Source organism: Kryptolebias marmoratus, linkage group LG17 (assembly GCF_001649575.2).
Source record: "Kryptolebias marmoratus isolate JLee-2015 linkage group LG17, ASM164957v2, whole genome shotgun sequence".
Taxonomy (NCBI): Eukaryota; Metazoa; Chordata; class Actinopteri; order Cyprinodontiformes; family Rivulidae; genus Kryptolebias; species Kryptolebias marmoratus.
In genome coordinates, this window is record NC_051446.1 from 9,052,645 (window position 1) to 9,071,498 (window position 18,854).

At 44.0% G+C, this 18,854-nt stretch overlaps 2 protein-coding genes across 3 annotated transcripts in view; one reads left to right on the top strand and one right to left on the bottom strand.

Moving 5' to 3' along the window:
- The window catches only part of unc13d (unc-13 homolog D (C. elegans)), a 26,147-nt gene extending 18,814 nt beyond the window's left edge, over positions 1-7,333 (bottom strand). The window contains exons 1-13 of one of the 2 annotated variants that reach the window (XM_017416131.3): positions 7,189-7,333; positions 6,335-6,361; positions 5,020-5,076; positions 4,867-4,923; positions 4,670-4,777; positions 4,529-4,588; positions 4,290-4,356; positions 2,948-3,128; positions 2,823-2,867; positions 1,945-2,016; positions 1,797-1,866; positions 1,609-1,713; positions 47-139 (exon numbers count right to left, since the gene is read on the bottom strand). In XM_017416131.3, coding sequence (XP_017271620.1) covers positions 47-139; positions 1,609-1,713; positions 1,797-1,866; positions 1,945-2,016; positions 2,823-2,867; positions 2,948-3,128; positions 4,290-4,356; positions 4,529-4,588; positions 4,670-4,777; positions 4,867-4,923; positions 5,020-5,076; positions 6,335-6,361; positions 7,189-7,248 — 1,002 coding nt within the window. In that variant the 5' untranslated portion in view covers positions 7,249-7,333. The remainder of the gene's footprint in view (positions 1-46; positions 140-1,608; positions 1,714-1,796; positions 1,867-1,944; positions 2,017-2,822; positions 2,868-2,947; positions 3,129-4,289; positions 4,357-4,528; positions 4,589-4,669; positions 4,778-4,866; positions 4,924-5,019; positions 5,077-6,334; positions 6,362-7,188) is intronic. The other variant, XM_017416132.3, reaches the window with a different exon arrangement.
- Positions 7,334-8,668: 1,335 nt separating this feature from the next.
- wbp2 (WW domain binding protein 2) lies at positions 8,669-18,444 on the top strand. Its single transcript, XM_017416140.3, has 9 exons — positions 8,669-8,812; positions 8,913-9,021; positions 10,613-10,721; positions 11,877-12,012; positions 12,097-12,189; positions 12,273-12,416; positions 13,437-13,559; positions 16,555-16,631; positions 17,817-18,444. Exons 2-9 carry the CDS (start codon positions 8,963-8,965, stop codon positions 17,862-17,864), a joined length of 789 nt encoding a protein of 262 aa, XP_017271629.1. The 5' UTR covers positions 8,669-8,812; positions 8,913-8,962; the 3' UTR covers positions 17,865-18,444.
- The last annotated feature ends 410 nt before the right edge of the window (positions 18,445-18,854 follow it).

Below are 18,854 nucleotides of genomic sequence, written 5' to 3' on the forward strand. Positions count from 1 at the left end.
GGGGTATTTAAGCAGGATTGTGAGAACGGAGGTTTTTTTTTTTTACCTGTTGCTTGGAGATGTAAGCCTGGACGAACTGCTGCAGAATCCCGCAGTAGTTAATGTAAGCACTGCGACCAGCACTCAGCGTCCCATCTCTCTGCCAAACACACAACACATGCTGACAGCTACTACCAACTACCAACTGGCAGATACACGTACAGCCGTAGCTCCTATCGTGTTTAACAGATGTGCCTTTTGTGTTTGAATGTACAGTAACGGGAAAAGAAAGACTGCCCTGGTTCAATTCTACTGTTTCACGTATCAGGACGTATTATTAGGTCTGTAAAACCATCTTCAGCTGCAGTAACCCCCAGCAGTGGTTTTCGGTGTGACTTTAACAGTCTCCCGCATGGTTGTGGGGGTACTGTGGTCCGCTCTTCTTAACAGCGTTGCTTTAGTTTAGTGAGGTACGCAGACATCAGTTGCTCAGCTCTCTCCACCACAGGATTGTAATCCGGTTGAGGTCCGGACTTTGCCTGGACCAATAAAGCACTCTAATTCTTTCTTTCTTTCTTTCTTTCATTAGACATTCTGTGGTAGATTTCACCACGTAGCTTGACAAACGGTACGACATGTTTGTGCTAAGATGGTGAGTTTAGTTTTTGCCATGGGTAAACATCTTTGCTTGTGTCTCATCTGTCTAAAGTACATTGTTCCACAAGTCTTGAGATTCATTCAGGTGAAGGTTTACAAACCAAAGCCATGCTGCCATGTTGTTTTTTGAGAAAAAAAGAGGCTTTCTCCTGGCAATCCTTCTAAAAAAATAAAGTCATACTTGTTCAGTCTGAACTTTACCCTTTAACCTGCAAACTGAGGCCTGTAGAGTCTGAGATGAAGTTGTTTGGGTTTTTGTAGTTCCTCTGAGCATTGCACGGTCTGACCTTGGGGTGAGTTTGCTGGGACACCCACTCCTGGGAAGACTGGCAGCCGTCTCAAATGTTTCCCTTTTGGGACTAATCTTTCTCTCTGTAGCATGATGGACTCAAACTTGTTTAGAAATGACCTTTGACTCTTCCCATACAGCAATAGTTGCTCCCGTAAAGTCATTGCTGTTGTCTTTCTGCCTTGGTGTTGTGCTAACACACCTGTCTGCCCCAGAGCAGCAAACTGACAGAACTCCTGCTTCTCTAGAGGCGCTGACAATGATGAGGATCAGTGAATCAAAACATCTGATCAGCAACCTCTTAAATCCTGAGAAAGCAGCAAGACCAGAGTCAGTTTAGTTAGTTTAAAAAAAAGTCAAAACAAAAGTTGTTTTTTTTTTCCCCATTTTGGCTTCATTTTTGTTTAATAAGTAATGACGTGGTGGAATCTGTTGTGTGTTTTTCTACACTTGAGATCAGATTTGAATTATTTTAGGACCTGGTAAAGACCTGATCCTTTTTTATTGTGTTCTGATATGTAAAACCTTGTAATTAAAGAAGGGTGAACTTTCTTTTCCCCCCAAGACTGTATTTCAAGCTTTAAATCTACAGTACATTTTTTTCCACAAGCACATTTTGGTTGCACATTTCTCAGCCTAACAGGGAAGCGTGACAGAGCGTGTGCGAGAGGAGGTTCTCCTACAGCTTTGTGGATGAACTTCAGGTTGAGGTGGCACTGGCCGCGATCAGGATACGTCTCTGTCCGGGGCTCCAGATTGTACCAGTTGTCCTCAGTGCAGTGAAGATCCTGCAGGATGGCGACCCGATCAGGTTCTGGGCGAAACGGCTTATAAAATAATAAACGCTTGTAGAACTAAGACCATCGATTACCTGTAGTTTCAAGACGACGTTTCCCAAAAAGTCATCTGTGCCTTTCTCCTTTTTGGCCTCCTTAATCATCCTTAACAGAGCATAAAATCGAAGGGTTTGGCCAAAGTGTCCAGCATGTGTACAGTAAGTCATACGAACAGGTTATTACCTCCTTAAACTGTTAAAGTTGGTTTTGATTTCCTCAAGTTTCTGAGTGAGGGACACCTCCTCATCTTTGTCCCTGCAGCAAAAGAGCAAAGTAAATTTGACGTGATGAACAAAGGAATGCATGTTGCCTGCCACCTACATTCCAGAGGTTTACACAAAAATCATCTTATGTTGAGAAACGACAAAGCTGTAGCTGTTTTGCAAATAACATCATGCTCAACCTCATGCTATGTTGTGAGATGTCACACTCAAAGTGTGTGCTGGGAATGACTCTCATTTTAGCTCACTGTTTGTAAAAATGACTGAATTGTAGCCATTTTGGTGTTAGCTAAGGTTGATTAGTTGTTGTGGCCGTCTTGAATTGGGTTGTCTCCAAAAGGTAGTCAGCTGTAGATGTACATCCAGTGATTCCTTTTAGAAAGTTTCATTTAAATCCATTCAGTGGTTTGTGAAATATTTTGCTAACAGACAGGCACGGTTGACTCCAATCATTAACGGGAAAGTTTTCAGCACAAAATCTCGCACGATCTTTTAGCGCTCCAAGTGTGTGCTGGGGATGACTCTCAGCTACTGTCACACAAAACTTTAGCTCAATATCTGTAAAGCTGACCGAGTTGTATTAATTTTTTAAGACTGCTGAGCTGTCGCGGCCATTTTGAATCTGATCGACCCCTTAGAGTTAAACAGTTGTAGATGTGCCTCCAGTGATTATTTTCTGAGAGTTTCATTACAATCTGTCCTCTGGTTCATAAGTTTTTTTATTTTTTTGCTAGTGCACACACACAAACACACACACACAGGCAAAAACCATTATCCCCCACCTTTTGGTAGCGGGTGATAGTAAATCAGACAAAGTGAAGCAATCTGCGGTTTCCTTACCACATCTCAAGGTGGAAGCTGGCACAAGTGATATCTTTAAACTCTCTACAGAAGAAAAAAAAAAAAAGATGAGCAACAAATTTCTCCATCTGATTCACCGGAAACGATAACACGTTTAAACTCACAGCACGAAGGTTTGATTCCAAATGGGGTTCAGGGTTTGCTTTTTGATGTCTGTTTGGCAGATTTTCTCATGCGACACGATGTCCTTTACAACATATTTACACGGTTTGGCTTTTGGGCTGCTGTTCTTCTTCTTTTCCTCGTCTTCCAGTACCATCAGCAGGCAGTACGGGTCACTGAAACCTGTTGAAAACACAGGGGGGGGGGAGTAGGTTGCACAGTAAAAGCACCAACGCACCTTCTAATTCTATCTAAAAATAAATTCCTGTCTTTGAAAATGTCAAACGACACGCAAATCACATTTTAAGCATTAAAGTAATAAAACCCTTCAATTGCAACTTGCCATAAATGCAAATCTGCACAAATTAGAACGAGTCATTGCTTTAAAGAACAAAAAAAACAAAAACATTTGTTACATTTTAAGCAGAGCTTTCAATTTAACTCAACAACTTAGATTCCTTGGAGGAATGCATCTCACCAGCTGCCTTTCATGCCAGAGTTTCAAACTAATTTCAGCCATTTTGGTTAAATCTTGATAATAACACGCACAAGCTCGTTTCACTCCGAAACATGTCACGCTCAGATTGTGTGTCGTGAACGACTCTCGGCTACTACCACATCAAATCTTAGCTCAATATCTGTAACGTTGACTAAATTGAAGCCATTTTTGTGTTGGCTAATGTGGGTCAGCTTCAAAACTGAATCAATTGTAGAGGTCCATGTGAAGAAAGACGCTCCGAACGCTTCATTTGAATCTATCTAGTGTCTTATGAGATATTTTGTTAACAGACAAACAGGGTTACCTGCAGCAGTTAACGCAGCGGTTTTAAGCAAAGATCCTACGCAGCGATTGGCACTTGGAGCATGTGTTCAGCACATCCGTTGATTAATTACCGGGAAAGGTTTCGTAAAAATCTATTCAGCGGTTCATGAATGAGCCGAAATTAGCGTTTAGCTTTTAGCTGGAAGCCTTCTCTCAGCTCTGTGCTTAAAGAGACCACGTCATCATGTGAAACTATGACCATAAACTTTTCCCGCTGTTTTCTTTTTTTTAATAACAAGAAATTATCGGTACAAAGTTAATTTCTAAACAGCTTAATAACGCCTGCCTTGAAAATGGCTTTCTTTTAAGGAGTCCCTGATAGAACTACAAGCTCACGGTGTCGATTCTGCCGTGTGCTGCAGAGATATTCGTCCGCCTTGCATGCCGAATGCATTTAAATCGTGAAGGAACCAGCCCTTTGACTTCCCGAAATATCAGCTGAATATCGCCGACGCTGTCATCGAGATGACATTTTTGAGAGATGAGGCATTTTGTCAAGCAAAAAAAAAAAAAAAACTCACCACTGATGTCTTTCCCCAGAATTTCTTTGGCCTCCTTCACGGTGACCATCAAGCAGTAAACAGGGGCCTGTTGGGGTTAACGGATGATCAGATCAGCAGCTATCAGATTTGCTCGGGAAAAGAGGGGCCAGTGGCGCAATTTTCACAAGCCAGGGAGCAAGACGTTAGAATTTTCCACAGGAAATCTATCAACAGATCTTGGCGTGTCTCGGAAATAAAAAAAATCTTCCTTTTCTCACCTCTGTAGTCTGTAATTTCTCCACCAGGTCTTTGTGCTCTGATTCTGTCATAGTGAAAGCCTGGTAGATAGAGAGATGGGGGGGAAAACACCAGTCATAAGTCAAACACTGGGAGGAGTTAAGTGTCTTAAGTGAGATTACCTCCCGGATGTACTGGTGGAGCTGGCTGTCTGCGAAGACCTCGACTGACGTTGGTTTACCCATTTTATGTGCAATCGTATACAGCAGCTCCTTATACAGGGGCTTCAGCTATGAACAGAAGCAAAATCAGTGGCAGCGTTATTAGAAAAAAAAATGCTGTTTCGTACGACGTGCATCGATAAAAGGGACGGCGCTACCTCTATCTCCTTGTGTCGCCTTGCTTTGACCTCCGGGTTTTCCTCTTCTTTGAAATCCTAACAAAAGGAACGAACAGAGCAGTTTCAACGTGATTCTGTTCAGGCACCGATCTTTGGAGCAAATGGGACGAGATGGGATCCTGAATTACCCACCCTCCTGTCCCTGGGTCTCCTCGTCAGCCCAAACTTGCGGGCATGAACGGGTGAAAGCTGGTGAGAGGCGGAAAAGAAAGTGGCACAAGATGAGCTTCGAGGGGTCGGCGTCGAAACGAACGTGGAGTGGTGCGATGGTCCACAGCGAAGCAAGCTTTACATCGCCACCGGAATGAGACGGTGCTAAACGAGAAAGGAGGCCCTGCCCGAAAAAGAACACCTCCAAGGTTGATGGCCTTCTGGGGGAAGGGGTTCTATGGTCAGCTGAGACAAAGATTGAGCTGTTTAGTCACAGTAACAAGAAATATGTTTGGAGGAGTCGAGGTGAGGCTTCCGAACCAACTGTCCAACATGGTGGTCCTGCTGGTGGATGGAAGAAAAAAGGAGGACTACCTCCCAATTCTTCCCCTTCACCTCAAATCAACGGACGATTGAAACTTGGACAGATTTGGGTGTTCCAAAAGGACACATCGGAACTGGTTTCTGAACTGGTTTATGAATTAGGCTAACAGTAAGTTTCCGCAAGGCCAAGATTGAATATTTGTGGCAGGAAGCCAACCAGTTTAAGTAGACTCTACCAATAGGAGTGGTCAAACATCCGGCTAGAACTAGAAGCTTGTTGATAGACGCAAAAAAGCCCGTTAAGCCAAGGACATTAAGCCAAATTTGAACGGAAGTGTGTATGGGAGTGTTTGAGCCTGTGTGTATAATCTTGACCGTGTGTGGATTGGAGGAAATCCACAACAGACTCAAGCTTGTGCACCCAGTTCTTATTTTTTAAAAGTCACCGAAGCTGGGCGTTGACCAATCACTCCAACCCCGGAAACAGAACGGTTCCGGTCAATCACTAAAACTAATTTTACAATCATGTTCTTGATGAGTGGATGTAAATGTCCGACCGTGGTAGTCTCCTGGCTCAGCAAAACATCCAATCCCAAAATGATAAGGGTGACTCTCTATCTTCTCCTTCCTTGAGCCGTACCAGAGGGTTTAAGTCTTTGGAGGAATCTCTATAAAACGGTGTTGCCTACAGAGTGAAATGCAATCGACGATGTTAATAAAGCTAATAAAGTGTTTTGAGCTGAGCCATTAATTGTCCCATCAGCCTGGCCATACTCTGTGGTGAGTGCCAATTTGTGAGCGAAGAGCTAAAATATTCCAGCTGAAAACCAAACAAACAGGTATTTATGATGGAAATGTTAGGAATCCCCAAGGTCCTTAGACAGTGAGAGTGTGTCTGCGAAGTTTTGCGTAACAAATCCTAAAAAATGGGTTTAAATTGCAAAAGCACTCAGCAGCAGCCGATGTTACTGACCTGCCTGTGCCTTGGTGATCCATGTTCCTGGAAAAAAGGTAGCGCTTATTTAAAGATGGGGAAACGTGCACACTTTCTGAAAGCAAATAGTTTTACGAAATCAAACCAAGCGAGACATCGAAAAGCGGCAGCACTTTATTATCAAATCATTCTCCGCTTCTCTGCTTACAAAAAAAAAGAAAAAAAAAGTTGTTGTTTTTCCGTTTCTGTTATAGCCTGACTCCGAGAGGAACTTCCTCTATTGATTCTAATGAATTCATCTCAGAGGCTGACGGCGAGGAAACGAGCTGCTAAACGTTCCGACCAACCAGGGAAAAAGTCCCCCCCCTCAAGAGAGGGAATCACTCCTATATCACGCCTAAAAGGAATATGCAAAACGTATACTGGCCTTGTCCCACGCATCACCCAACAAAATCCAAAGCATTTTCAGTCTGTTTGGAGGAAGTAAACATGCACCAAAAACTCTCTCCAAAAGGTCTAAATTGTTCATTTGTGCTCTACTCCAAAGAGTGGACAAAAACCCCCCGAAATATTGCATTTTTGAGAAAACCCCTGCCTGGAAAAGTCTGCTAAGTCTGATCTCGACATGTATTTTAAACCCCTGAGTCATAATCATCAGATGTTGGAGACAGTGACTCAGCTTTCAGATGGAATTTTAGTTTTAGCTTTAGATCAAAAAAGAGCCGAGAACTCTCTGAACAAACTGGCCAAACCCAACAAATGTGTCCTAAAACTATCGGACAGTTTAGGTTAACTGTGCATCCTCATATAGACATGATCTGAAAGTAGCAGACCTATAGTTAGACGCACGATAAGCACATTGCGAATCTTTTTGAAGTGAATGTGAACTTCACCTGTTCGGGTGCTTGAAGCTGATTCTCGGCCTTGCTGCTGTGCTCACTTTGCCCCGACATGATGCTGGTGTCTGATCAGCAGTCTCCTTCTTGGACAGCTGAAGGTTCAAGTGTGTGTGAGCTATGAGGAAGCTGCGTGTGTGTGTGTGTGTGTCTGCGCAATGTATTTCGATGTAGTGTCACACAGCCGCCGGAAGTCATCACTTCCTGTTGAAGGTGGTAACGTCAGTAACTGACTTATTGCTTTTTCTTCAGCTTGCACCCCGTGTTGTGCTGGAATGCGAAATAACAGACATCTCCGCTCAGCGCTGGTTTGCAGATGCGAGCGCGAGGCCACGCGTGAGCCTTATGTGTTGTGTGTCTGTTAGCAAAATATCTCACAAACCATTGGGTGGGTTTTAATGAAACTGTCAGAAAGTGATCACTGGATGTACATCTACAGCCGATTACCTTTAGGAATCAATTTGATTCAAGATGGCTGCCACAGCTAATCAACCTTAGAAAACACAAAACTGGCTATAACTGAAACAGTTTCACAGATATTGAGCTGAGGCTTGGTGTGGTAATAGCTGAGAGTCACTTCCAACACATACTCCGAGTGCTAACTGATCACACAAGAGTTTTGCTTAAAACTTTGCCATTAACTATTACTGGAGTCAACTGTTTGTTCATATTGTTCAATATGAACTATGGAAAAAAAAAAGTTCAGAAGAAAACTCAGATGACCCAGCTTTCTACTAGCACCTAAACGCAACATCTACGCACAAATCTGGGAGCTCCCCGGAAGCTGAAATGAGTCTCAAAAATAGTTGTGCACTCGTAACTGGATCTGTACGTAACTGCAGTTTTGTGTGTGTGTGTCTGGCGACTTGTGTGTACTTTTTCAACATTTGGAGGCGTAGGAAAAGGTTTATTTTCTTTTTAAGGCTTACAATCATGTTTCACAGATACAACTATCCAAACTTACACACAAAGATGCTTACACGAGTTACAAATACATTTTTACACACGCACAAATATTTTTACACACGCACAAATCCTTTTACACACACACAAATCCTTTTACACACGCACAAATATTTTTACACACGCACAAATCCTTTTACACACGCACAAATCCTTTTACACACGCACAAATATTTTTACACACGCACAAATCCTTTTACACACGCACAAATATTTTTACACAAGCACAAATCCTTTTACACACGCACAAATCCTTTTACACACGCACAGGTATTTTGGATCTATTTTGTCTCCATACTGGTACTAATACTTTTCTTATCTGCCACTCCGATAAGAAAAAAAATCCTCTAAATCAAAATGATGAGATCCCATCTTATCATTTTATTTTGTTTAAATCCCTTTCTAAAACTCATCTCTTTTTCCTATTGGATTTAGACACAATGTGAAATATCGACATTTTAGTTTATTTTGAATGTTTTTATGTTGTTTTATTTGTTTGTTTTTTTGTTCACTGTTATGATTCATTTAGTGTGCTGTAAAGCGCTTAGGTCCTGTAGTTGTCGACGTCGCGTTACGTTATTGTTAACGTCTCTGACGTCACTACGTAAGGGCAGGTGCAGCACCAAACCTCGGCATTATCCTAACAACCGTTACCAAGGTAAAGCGGAAAGCTGCCGAAGCTTTTTTTTTTTTTTTTAAAGAAAGGCCTTTAAACGCGACTTTTTTCTTTTCTATTCTTGTTTTCCGGATAAACTAAGACAAGCATTGATCTGTTGCTGCTGTGAGAAACTCTGGAGGCCCCGTCGACATGACTCTGAACCAGAACCACTCGGAGTCCGGCGGAGTTATCATCAACAACAGTGAGAGGTAACATTAGCTTACGGGCTGGGGGAAACACTCAACACTGACGGCTCTTACTGGGCAAGAGCTTCGCTCGGAGCTAATGTAAACACTACGCTGCCCTCACTGTTAACCAGGACAGAAAATGTGCTGTGAAGAACTAAAAGAAGGTGCTTTGTTGTAGAGCAAACAAATTAATAAACAAGGGCCTAATTGTGGCGACTCTACGTCTAAAAAAATAATAAAATAAATAAAATGCGACATTAATGGTTGTTGAAAATTCTCGCGGAGTTCTGCTGAGCCACGCTCTTGTGTCAGCGCATAGCCAGAGCACGGCCTTCGGTTTGTTGTGACGCCATCATCACCCGTCATCACCTCCGACCGCCGAGCGGAGCGGAGCAGGCTGCCTGGGAGGCGGGAGCCACCTGACGGGACTGGGGGGCCCGGGGGGCCCGTGCTCCTCCGCGCTATGAGCGTTAGCACACCTACGCTGCCGCTGCTTCTGCTGCTGCTGGCTGCCCGGCCTGCTGCTGGGCTCTGACGGGCTGTGTGTTTATTCATTAATTCTCACTGACGGGTTTTTTCGAGAACATACAGGAACCGAGCAGCTGCCGGTGTGACGTACTACTGGCTCTGTCACGAGACGGGATGAAACTAATCCTTTTAGTTGGGACTAAGGCTGGGTGATGATGGGTCATGTTTTGCGCAGTTACCCAATCAGCTCAATGTTTTGCCCCCCCACCCCATGTATGTGTGTGTCTGTCTGTTAGCAAAATATCTTAAGAATCACTGCATGGATTTTACTGAGGCTTGCAGAAAGCAACCAGTGGATGCCGTCTGCAGCTGATTAGGCTTCGAGGCAAGCCCATTCAAGATGGCCGCCGCAGCTAAGCGACCTTAGCAAACCCGAAAATGGCTACAACTGATTCAGTTTATCTGACTCTGAGCTGAAAGTTGGCGTGTCCGTAGCTGAGAGTCATCCCCAAAGGGTGCCCCGAGTGCTCACCGATTGCCTGAGAACTGTTTTAAAAACTCTTCCCTTAACCATCACGGCCAGCTCTGCCTGTCTTGTTAGCGAAATATCTCATGACCCAGCGGATGCAATTTCATGAAATTTTCAGAGACCGATCACTGGCCGTCCACCTACAGCCCAATAACTTTTGGAGTCCGCTCAGTTTAGGATGGCCGCCACAGCGGATAAAGATCAGCAAACACATAAGCGACTCTAACTCGGTCAGTTTGACAGATATTGAGCTAAAAGCTCGGCGTGGTAGTAGCTGAGAGTCATTGTCAACAGACGCTCTAAACACAGCTCACTGTGTGACATCTGTGCTTCAAACTTTAGCTTTAACTTTTGGCGTCAACCTAAAAATGTCTCTAACTCCTTCAAGAGCTAACAGATTAAGATAGAGCTGATCTTAATTTAAAGCCTAAAAGGCAGCGGGTGAGATGCATTCCTTCAACAAATGCCTTTATTAGACTTACATGGAGGGTTGGCCGTGATTTAAGGGGGGAAAATGTTTCGATTTGACCTCGCAGTATGTAATTAAAAAATTAATTCATGTTTTGTCATTCCTTTGTTTTAAAATTTCCTAATTCTGTGTCATTTTCCCACCAGCGTGTTGATGAACCATGACAACGTCGAGTTGGTCTTCTGTGACGCCGACAGTCTGCCCGAAGCCTTCAGAAAAAGCAAAAAGGGCAGCGTCTACTTAACACCTTACAGGGTGAGTGACTCCCGACATGTTTCCTGCCGTCAGCTCACGATGCTGTCCCACCTAGAACTGTCCCCTTATCAGAGAGAAACGCCCGATTGTCACGCACAAGACATACTGGACGACAAGCTGCGTTTTAAAGAAGCAGCTCTCGTTTTGATACCATAAATGCTTACTTTTTTGTCTTTACTTGTGCTCTGTAGTTTTCACAGCATTGGTTTAAAAATAAACGTACATTAACAACAGCCTGGACTAATTATGGCAAACAACTTCACTGACATTTTAAAAACAACAACTAGGCGCACAAGTTTGAATTTCTTGTGTATTTCTTTCTGATCCAGACAGGATCAAAGACTACAGGCTCGATTATATCCAAACATCCCGACTAATTTGTGGTGTCATGTCTCAGCAGCTTGCACCTCGACCGCAGGCATGATTCTGGCTGATATTTGACCACTCTTCTCAATAAAATTGGTCAATTTGATTTTAAATGAGTAGATTTGTTTTCCTGGACATCCTGACTAATTGCGTTTCGCCTGAGGGGGACAGTTTGGGTCTTCTTCCTTGCCGTGGCAAAGTGGGGACACATCGGAATAATTTGTACTTGCGCACAAATGCGACGAAAGGGTGACAGCAAAGGTCAAAGGAAAGGTTTACAAGATGGTGGTGAGAAGTGGCAGAGCTGAAGATGTTGAGGTTCTCATTGGGAGGGACGAGGATGGACAGGATTAGGAATGAGGTCATCAGAGGTCCAGCACAGGTTGAACGACTGGGAGATAAAGTTAGAGAGGCCAGACTGAGATGGTTTGGACATGTGCAGAGGAGGGACAGTGGGTATATTGGTAGAAGGATGTTAGAGATGCAGCTGCTGGGAAAAAGACAAAGAGGAGATATATGGATGCAGTTAGAGAGGACATGGAGGTAGTTGGAGTGAGGACAGAGGACACAGAAGACAGAGTTAGAGGCGATCCTTGAAAAGAGAACAGCTGAAAGAAAAAGAAGAAGTACAAATGTTTGAACTGATGATCTTGGAATCTGAAATTGTTTAGAAATGGCTCCAAAAGGCATTCCCGACTTGTGTAAATCTTCGGTTCTCCTTCCTAGATCTTCCCTGAGTTCACAGGACGTTCCCATAGTTCGTCTCACCAGACGCCGTTTCTGTTCCAGGTGATCTTCCTGGCCAAAGGACGCGACGCACTGCAGTCCTTCATGATGCCCTTCTACCTGATGAAGAGCTGCGAGATCAAGCAGCCCGTCCTGGGGGCCAACTACGTCAAGGGCGCCGTCAGCGCCGAGCCCGGAGGTAGAGCCACGCGCTCAGGCGTCGTTCAGCCCCAAGGCGCCGCAGCGAAAACGCATCTGATCCGTTGTGTGTTCCGTGTCACAGGTGGCTGGGAGGGCAGCGCTGCGTTCAAGCTCGTCTTCGCTGCCGGGGGAGCCATAGAGTTCGGCCAGTACATGCTGCAGGTTGCGGCTGCAGGTGGGGTAACAACGCCGCTGAGCTCAGAGATCTCCTTCAGGTTGTAAATAAAGCGATTCTGATGATGGTTCTTTACGTTTCAGCAACCAAAGGACAACCCGTGACGCCCGGATTTGGAGGCTGTCCCTACATGGCTAACGGCGCTTATGCTTACCCTCCTCCCCCTGCTAATGGAATGTACCCCCAAGGACCTCCTCCTGGCTACTCTTACCCCACGCCCCCTGCAGGTCGGGGCTGAAATAAATGCCGCTGCTATCTTATCATCAGCTCAGCTTATTTGCTGCTTCTTCATCATTTTTTTTTTTTCCTTAGTCTTAATGAGAATAAGACAGAAGTTATGTTATTTGGACCGAGTTGTTGTTCCTCTCCCAGTGTAGATCTTGGCTCACTGTCATTTTATCTCACGGACTGTGTCACCAACCTGGGGGTGAAGTTTGACTCTGATTTTAAATTTGAAAAACAGATCAGCAGTGTTGTTCAGAAAAGTTTTTATCAGCTTCGTCAAATATCAANAGGTCAAACCAATCCTAACAAGATCTGACCTTGAGAAATTAATCCACACTTTTATTACAGCTCGTCTCGACTACTGTAATGCACTGTATGTAGGCATTAGCCAGACCTCTCTAGCCCGTCTGCAGCTTGTGCAGAACTCTGCCGCTCGTTTGTTAACTCGGGCCCGTAGGCGCGAGCACATTACTCCCATTTTGGCGTCCCTTCATTGGCTCCCTGTGCACTACAGAATTCATTTTAAGCTCCTGTTATTTGTTTTTAAATGCTTGAACAACTTGGCCCCACCATATCTATCTGAGCTGCTTCAGCCTTACTGCCCGCCCCGATCCCTAAGATCAGCTGATCAGTTACTGCTGACAGTCCCCAAAACTAGGCTGAAGCTCAGAGGCGACAGAGCATTTGCTGTTGCTACTCCCAAGCTCTGGAACAATTTACCCCTGAGTGTCAGACAGGCCTCCTCTCTTCCTGTTTTTAAATCTCTTTTAAAAACACACTTTTATTCTTTGGCTTTTAACACACTGGGACTTTCTTGGCACCTAAAACATACCTGCTGTGAACCCGTATGTGTATGTCTCTTTTTATCTATTTATCTTTTTATCTGTTTATTTGTTTTATCTATTTCCTTTTTACCGTTTTTATCTATCTATTGTACAGCACTTTGGCTACCCCTGTGGTTCTTAAAATGTGCTATATAAATAAAGTTGATTGATTTTTTTTTTTTTCCTTCTCCTATCCAGGTGGGTTCTACCCAACCCCCCCGGCGTTTGACGCTTCTGCCAGCTACGTCCCCCCGCCTCCTTATTCTGCTCCTCTGGGTCAGCAGCTGCCACACGACCCTGACCTGCCTTCCTCTGCAGCAGGTGAGTCTGTCAGACGCAGACGCTCCGACTGAGAACAGAGGAGGATAAATTATTTAGGAAGCATGGAAACACCTCGGTGGCTCTCATTTGCTTTAGGAATGAAAAGTTCCTGCCTGTTAGTAGAATTATAAATAATTCGTTTTGTTTGGCTCAATTTCTTCTGACATTTTTGACCTCATCAGCGTGTGCTCGTAAGCTTTTTACTGAACATGCTTTTATGTGTACAAACCCAAGTCTTTTTGCTTTAAAGTGCTGTTTTTAACAAGTTATTCTGAGCAGACTGGAGTTGGAGATGTAAGAAGACGTGTGTAGGTTCCAACACACGTTTTAGATTTTATACTGCACGAGTTTGCAGGACGTTCAGTCACAGCAAAATAGGTTTTCTTCAGGTGAAGCGCACTCAGCGCCCGTGACACAGTCAGGTGGAAGCTCGAACACGCCCCGCTGGTGTTCGTCTGTCTTTGTGTATGATGTGTGCACTTTACAAAGATGACAACATTTTTTAAGCCTACGGTAAATCAGGCAGTACACGAGCAAAGCTCTGGTAAAATAATAAGACATAGTCTGTTGAAAAGATTATTGTTCTGATGTACAACAAATCCAACTTAGGAGCAAATCACTGGGATTAATTCACAAGCTTTCTTTAAGCTGATGGAGGCCATTTTAGGGAAGCTTTCAGCAAGACAGTAGTCCTCAAAATGAAGATAAAGTTCCAATCAAACGTTTACATCCATCACTGGCATGGATGCCGTATTAATTTGGGCTTTAATGATTATACAACATTCAACTTGAATGACTTTTAAAAGCAATAATAATAGTAAGCTGTAGATTTACAACAGTTGGCAAGGTCTTTTAGTGGCGTTTCTGAACAACTTCAGATTTGGTGGTTGGGTGCAGGGACGAAGAAGGAGGTCTGCCTCCAAACACATCAGAAGCCCTGACTTCAGTTTGATTGACAATTTGTGGACTGTGTTTAAAGCCCGGTCTGTACAAAGAAAACAACCAGTTTAAATTTTTTAATTTCGCCAAAAAGAGTGGTTAAATATCCAGACAGAATGGGGTCAGAAGTTTGTTGACGGGGACAAAAAGCCTGTGGTCGAGGACGTACAGCTCGCTAAGAGACATTTAACCAAACATTAGTGGCGGTGTATGAATTTATCTGAGCCTCTGTGTCTACGTTTGACTCTGTGGGCTACAGAGTTTGAATCCTACAGAGAGGAACACAATGTGAAAAGATTCACGACTTCTTTTTCGAATGATCTGGTCCTAAAGAGTTATTTATTTACCCCCCCCCCCCACACACACACACCTACCTTGGCTCCTTCTGTGCTCGTTGTTATAAATGGCAGCTTGGCAAAGCAAATGGACACACAGCTGTGGGCTCACACCTAAATGAGCACAACCTTCTCGAGGTGTTTCAGTCTGGCTTTAAAGCCTAGCGCAGTACTGGGTCGGCACTCGGCTTTTAACCTTGTTCTTTTAGCCACAGCCTCTAGTCGATGTGTTGCTTTGCTGCTGTTGGACCCAACAGCTGCCTCGGACACTGTGGACCATCAGATCCTCCTGTCTCGTCCGGAGAACTGGGTCGGTGTGCAGGGTGTAGCTTTAAACTGGTTTAGATCCTCTTCAACAGAGAAGTTTTTGTGTCCATGTTGGAGCCATTGAGTCCTCTGATCCACCTCTTACTTGCAGAGTGCCTCCGGGCTCCATACTTGGCCCTCTTCTCTTTTCTCTGTACTTACTCCCTATTAGATCTATTCTCCAGAAACATGATAATGCCTTCCAGTTTTATACCGATGACACCCAAATCTATCTGCTACTAAAACAGGATAATCATGACTCTGTGAACCAACTACTGGACTGAACTGAAGCAATCAAGACATGGATGTCGGTGAACATCTGAATGAAGAAAAGGCCGAGGTTGTCATTTGGGTCCAGTGGCGCTTCCAAAGTCCGTGCTGATCTGGGTCCTGACTCACAGCAACAAACCTGGGTGTGAAGCCGGACAGAGACCCTAAAGCTCGACGCTCAGCTCAAACCAGCGGTCAAGTCCAGTTTTAATCATTTACTCCCTCCCGCGGCCTTCGGGTCAAATTGATCCAAACTTACAAGGGCTTCTCTGCCTCTCTCTATCGCTCTCTCTTTTGAGGGTTTCAGGAGGGTTAAGACAGCTGGCTGAGGTCAAACTGTGTCTGTCACGGCATCACTTTGAGATTTTAATCCATGCTTTCATGTCAACCCGTTCAGATTACTGCAGCACACTTCGTGTCGGGCTGAGCCAGCCGCCAGCCGCTTGACTCCAGCTGCTTCAGAACGCCGCTGCTTCCAGTTCGTTTCCAGATTGATTTGAAAGTCCGCACCTGTCCGTGGAACGATCTGCCTCTCCAAATCAGACAGCCCGACTCGCCTCCTGTTTTTAAATCATCTCCTAAATCACATTAAGACACTGGCTTTTCTTTTTATTGTTTTTTTTTAATTGTTTTATGGTTTTAACTGTTGTATCGCTTTGATCGTATTTGATTTGATTTTAAAGTTATTGTTTTAGAGCTTTACAGGTTTTACCTCTTGCGTTTTTATTTCGTCGGTGTACAGCACTTTGGTCAACGGTGTTGGTTTTAAAGGGCTTTATAAATAAAATTGTATTCTATTAATTGTATCTTGCAAGCCAAAAAAAAACAACAAAAAAACAGGAAAATCAGAACGTTTACAAAGTTAATGTTCGACTGGTAGAGAATCATGTAAAATGCTCACAGGTTACTTTTACTTCAAGTGACCTACCTTTTTAAGGAGGAGAATTCATTTATAACTTGTGTAAAAAGGTGAGAAAACCATTTCAAATATGATGAAAATGGTTGCTGACTAACTAATGTGTCCTTCTGCAGGAGTGTTTTTGAAACTCAGTCCTGATGAACTCCTTGTCTCATGTGTACCGGACATTAACAGTTAAAGCCACGTTAACTCTCCCCCCCCCTCTTTCTCTCGCTCTCCTTCCCAGCGGAGGCCAAAGCAGCCGAGGCAGCGGCGAGCGCCAGCCGTGCCACTCTGCCTCCCACCCACGTGTACCTGCCGCAGGTAATCCTCCCGGTGCCCACTGCTGCTGTAGGTCTTTTTAGGCTCAGCTGTCATGCAGCTTCTTTTTTTTACGGGTGGTGAAGATTTGACCTTATTTAATTAGTTTCTATGCTCACGTGCTACTTTTTCCTTTTCTAAGAGCGTACCTTAAGTGTAGATCAGGGGTTCCCAAACCTCACTGAGACCAGGATAACAATGGGAGTCATTTCCAGGAGACTCAAACACTTTTAATTTGGAAAATATGGAAATAATAATAAGAAAAATCTCTACATTTTTAAGCTGCATACTTCAGTCTAGTGTTGAAATCTGAGCTTTGGTGTTTGTTTACAAAATGTCAACTATATTGTCTGTTGAAGCTAAAGAAAAGGAGCCAGTCTGGGGGTCACATTATGTCCTCCAACTATCCCAAATCTTCGATTTGTCATCAGATATTCAATTTCAGTTTAATTCAGTTTACTTCAATCTACACCCAGACTTTTCACCATCCAGTAAATGTAATATTTTTATGATCTATGCTAACCTGATTTTGACCACCTCCTAACAAAGCAACTGAAATGAAGTGCCCTGAAGAATTACCGCATCGGTTACGTTTCCTGCTGTGGTTTTCATTATTCTCTTCAGCTTGTGAGAAGCTGGAAGGGATTTGACTCCCCCTGCGAAGAGTTTAGCGTCTCTTTTACGGGTTCGGTCCGTCAGAGGAACCGATTAAAGAACCCGTCTCAAGCTGGCCCTTGGCATTTGTGCAAAAAAAAAAATGTGTTGGAATAAATGAAAGAAAACCAGGCTTTTAGAAATGACTCAAAGCAGTATAGTATATTACTTGTCCAAGGTTTTAAGGTCAAAGGTTGTGCTGACAACAGTGATAAATATGTCAGCCTGTGGTATTTTGACCAAGCGTGACGATTATGTTTTCAAAAAGAGAAAACCGAACCGCTCTGAAGCAAACTTTGGACACATCTGCCTGAAAGAATACTAATGTGGAGAATTTATCAATCCACAAAAAAGGCAACAAACGTCAGCTTTGCGTTGTGCAAAAGAAAGCGAGCCCGTCTTTGTGTATTTCTGATGTTGCGCATGATGTCGCCCATGCTCCCGTTTCGGGTCCTTTGTTTCTGTGAGCGAAGCCAAAATTGCCTCCCTGTGGGATTAAACGCCCACTAACAGCAGCTGTCCTTCTCTCCCCAGGACAAACCTCCTCCCTACTCCCCCCCAGAGGACAAGAAGAATCAGTAGACCTGCTCGATCCATCGATCTCGTCCCCCATCCTACCGGCCCACTTCTTCTCTCGTTCCATCACACTGGATATCAGGAGAGCTAAAGTCCTTTTATTTTGTCCTTTTGGAACATCTCATTCCTTTTCCCCCACATTGCTTCCCTGTCTCAGCCTGTGCACTCACCTCCATTCTGTTTAAAAGCACCTTTTACCTGACGGAAAGTAGCAGGGACCAAAGTGGTCAGGATCTGTGGGCGTTTTGACGAAATCTAACATATTTTGAGTATTTATTGCCTTCCTGGTGGTCCCAAGAATCCCTCCGCCCCTTTAACCTGTGGATTCGGTCACGGTGTGAGTCTCCTGTGACTGTTAAACACAATTCAGTCAAATGAAGGCAGATACTTCGCTAACGTGTTCAGAGGCGAGCCGAGGTTTTATTTTTCTATGATTTGTGTGTACAGGTTTTTAATATGTAGACCGCAAAAGAGGATATTTTCTGGTAAACACAAAAAAAAAGAAAAGAAAAAAAAAAAAAACAGAATCCCTGATCCTGATTAAAGCAGAGCGCCGGGGTGAAAGGGTTAAACGGGATTATTTCGACAGTGTCCAACAGCAGAGCAGTTGTCCAATGATGTCACTTCCTGTCTTTTTGTTTTGGGTGAAGGGGGAAGGGGTCGGTTCACTTCTACTCACCTTTCACTCCTTTACCATTTTTTTTTTTTTTTCAAATTTAACTTCTTGTATATAACCCCCCCCCCCCAAACCATTCTGAGTTTCAGTATTTGTGACGACTCTCCAGCTTCTCGTTCGTCCTTTAATCTGATCGGAGTATCCGAGCATCTGCGCCTCGACTCTTCCTTCCTCTGTGGTCATTAATCTGTGAGCTGTATCTGTGGCACAACGTGGCTGATTCTTTGCACTTTTTAGGACGCTATGCATCGGGCTACTGTCGCGGCTGCACGTACGTACAATAAAAACAAAGCTCCGTGTTTATCCCCCCCCCCCCCCCC

What these genes read in the sequence shown, in the direction of transcription:
- wbp2 (XM_017416140.3), top strand. Translation starts at nt 8,963, where the DNA reads ATGACTCTGAACCAGAACCACTCGGAGTCCGGCGGAGTTATCATCAAC. An exon ending in ATCATCAACAACAGTGAGAG is followed by an intron (nt 9,022 to 10,612) that starts GTAACATTAGCT and finishes TTTTCCCACCAG; the next exon opens with CGTGTTGATGAACCATGACA. An exon ending in TTACCCCACGCCCCCTGCAG is followed by an intron (nt 12,417 to 13,436) that starts GTCGGGGCTGAA and finishes TCTCCTATCCAG; the next exon opens with GTGGGTTCTACCCAACCCCC.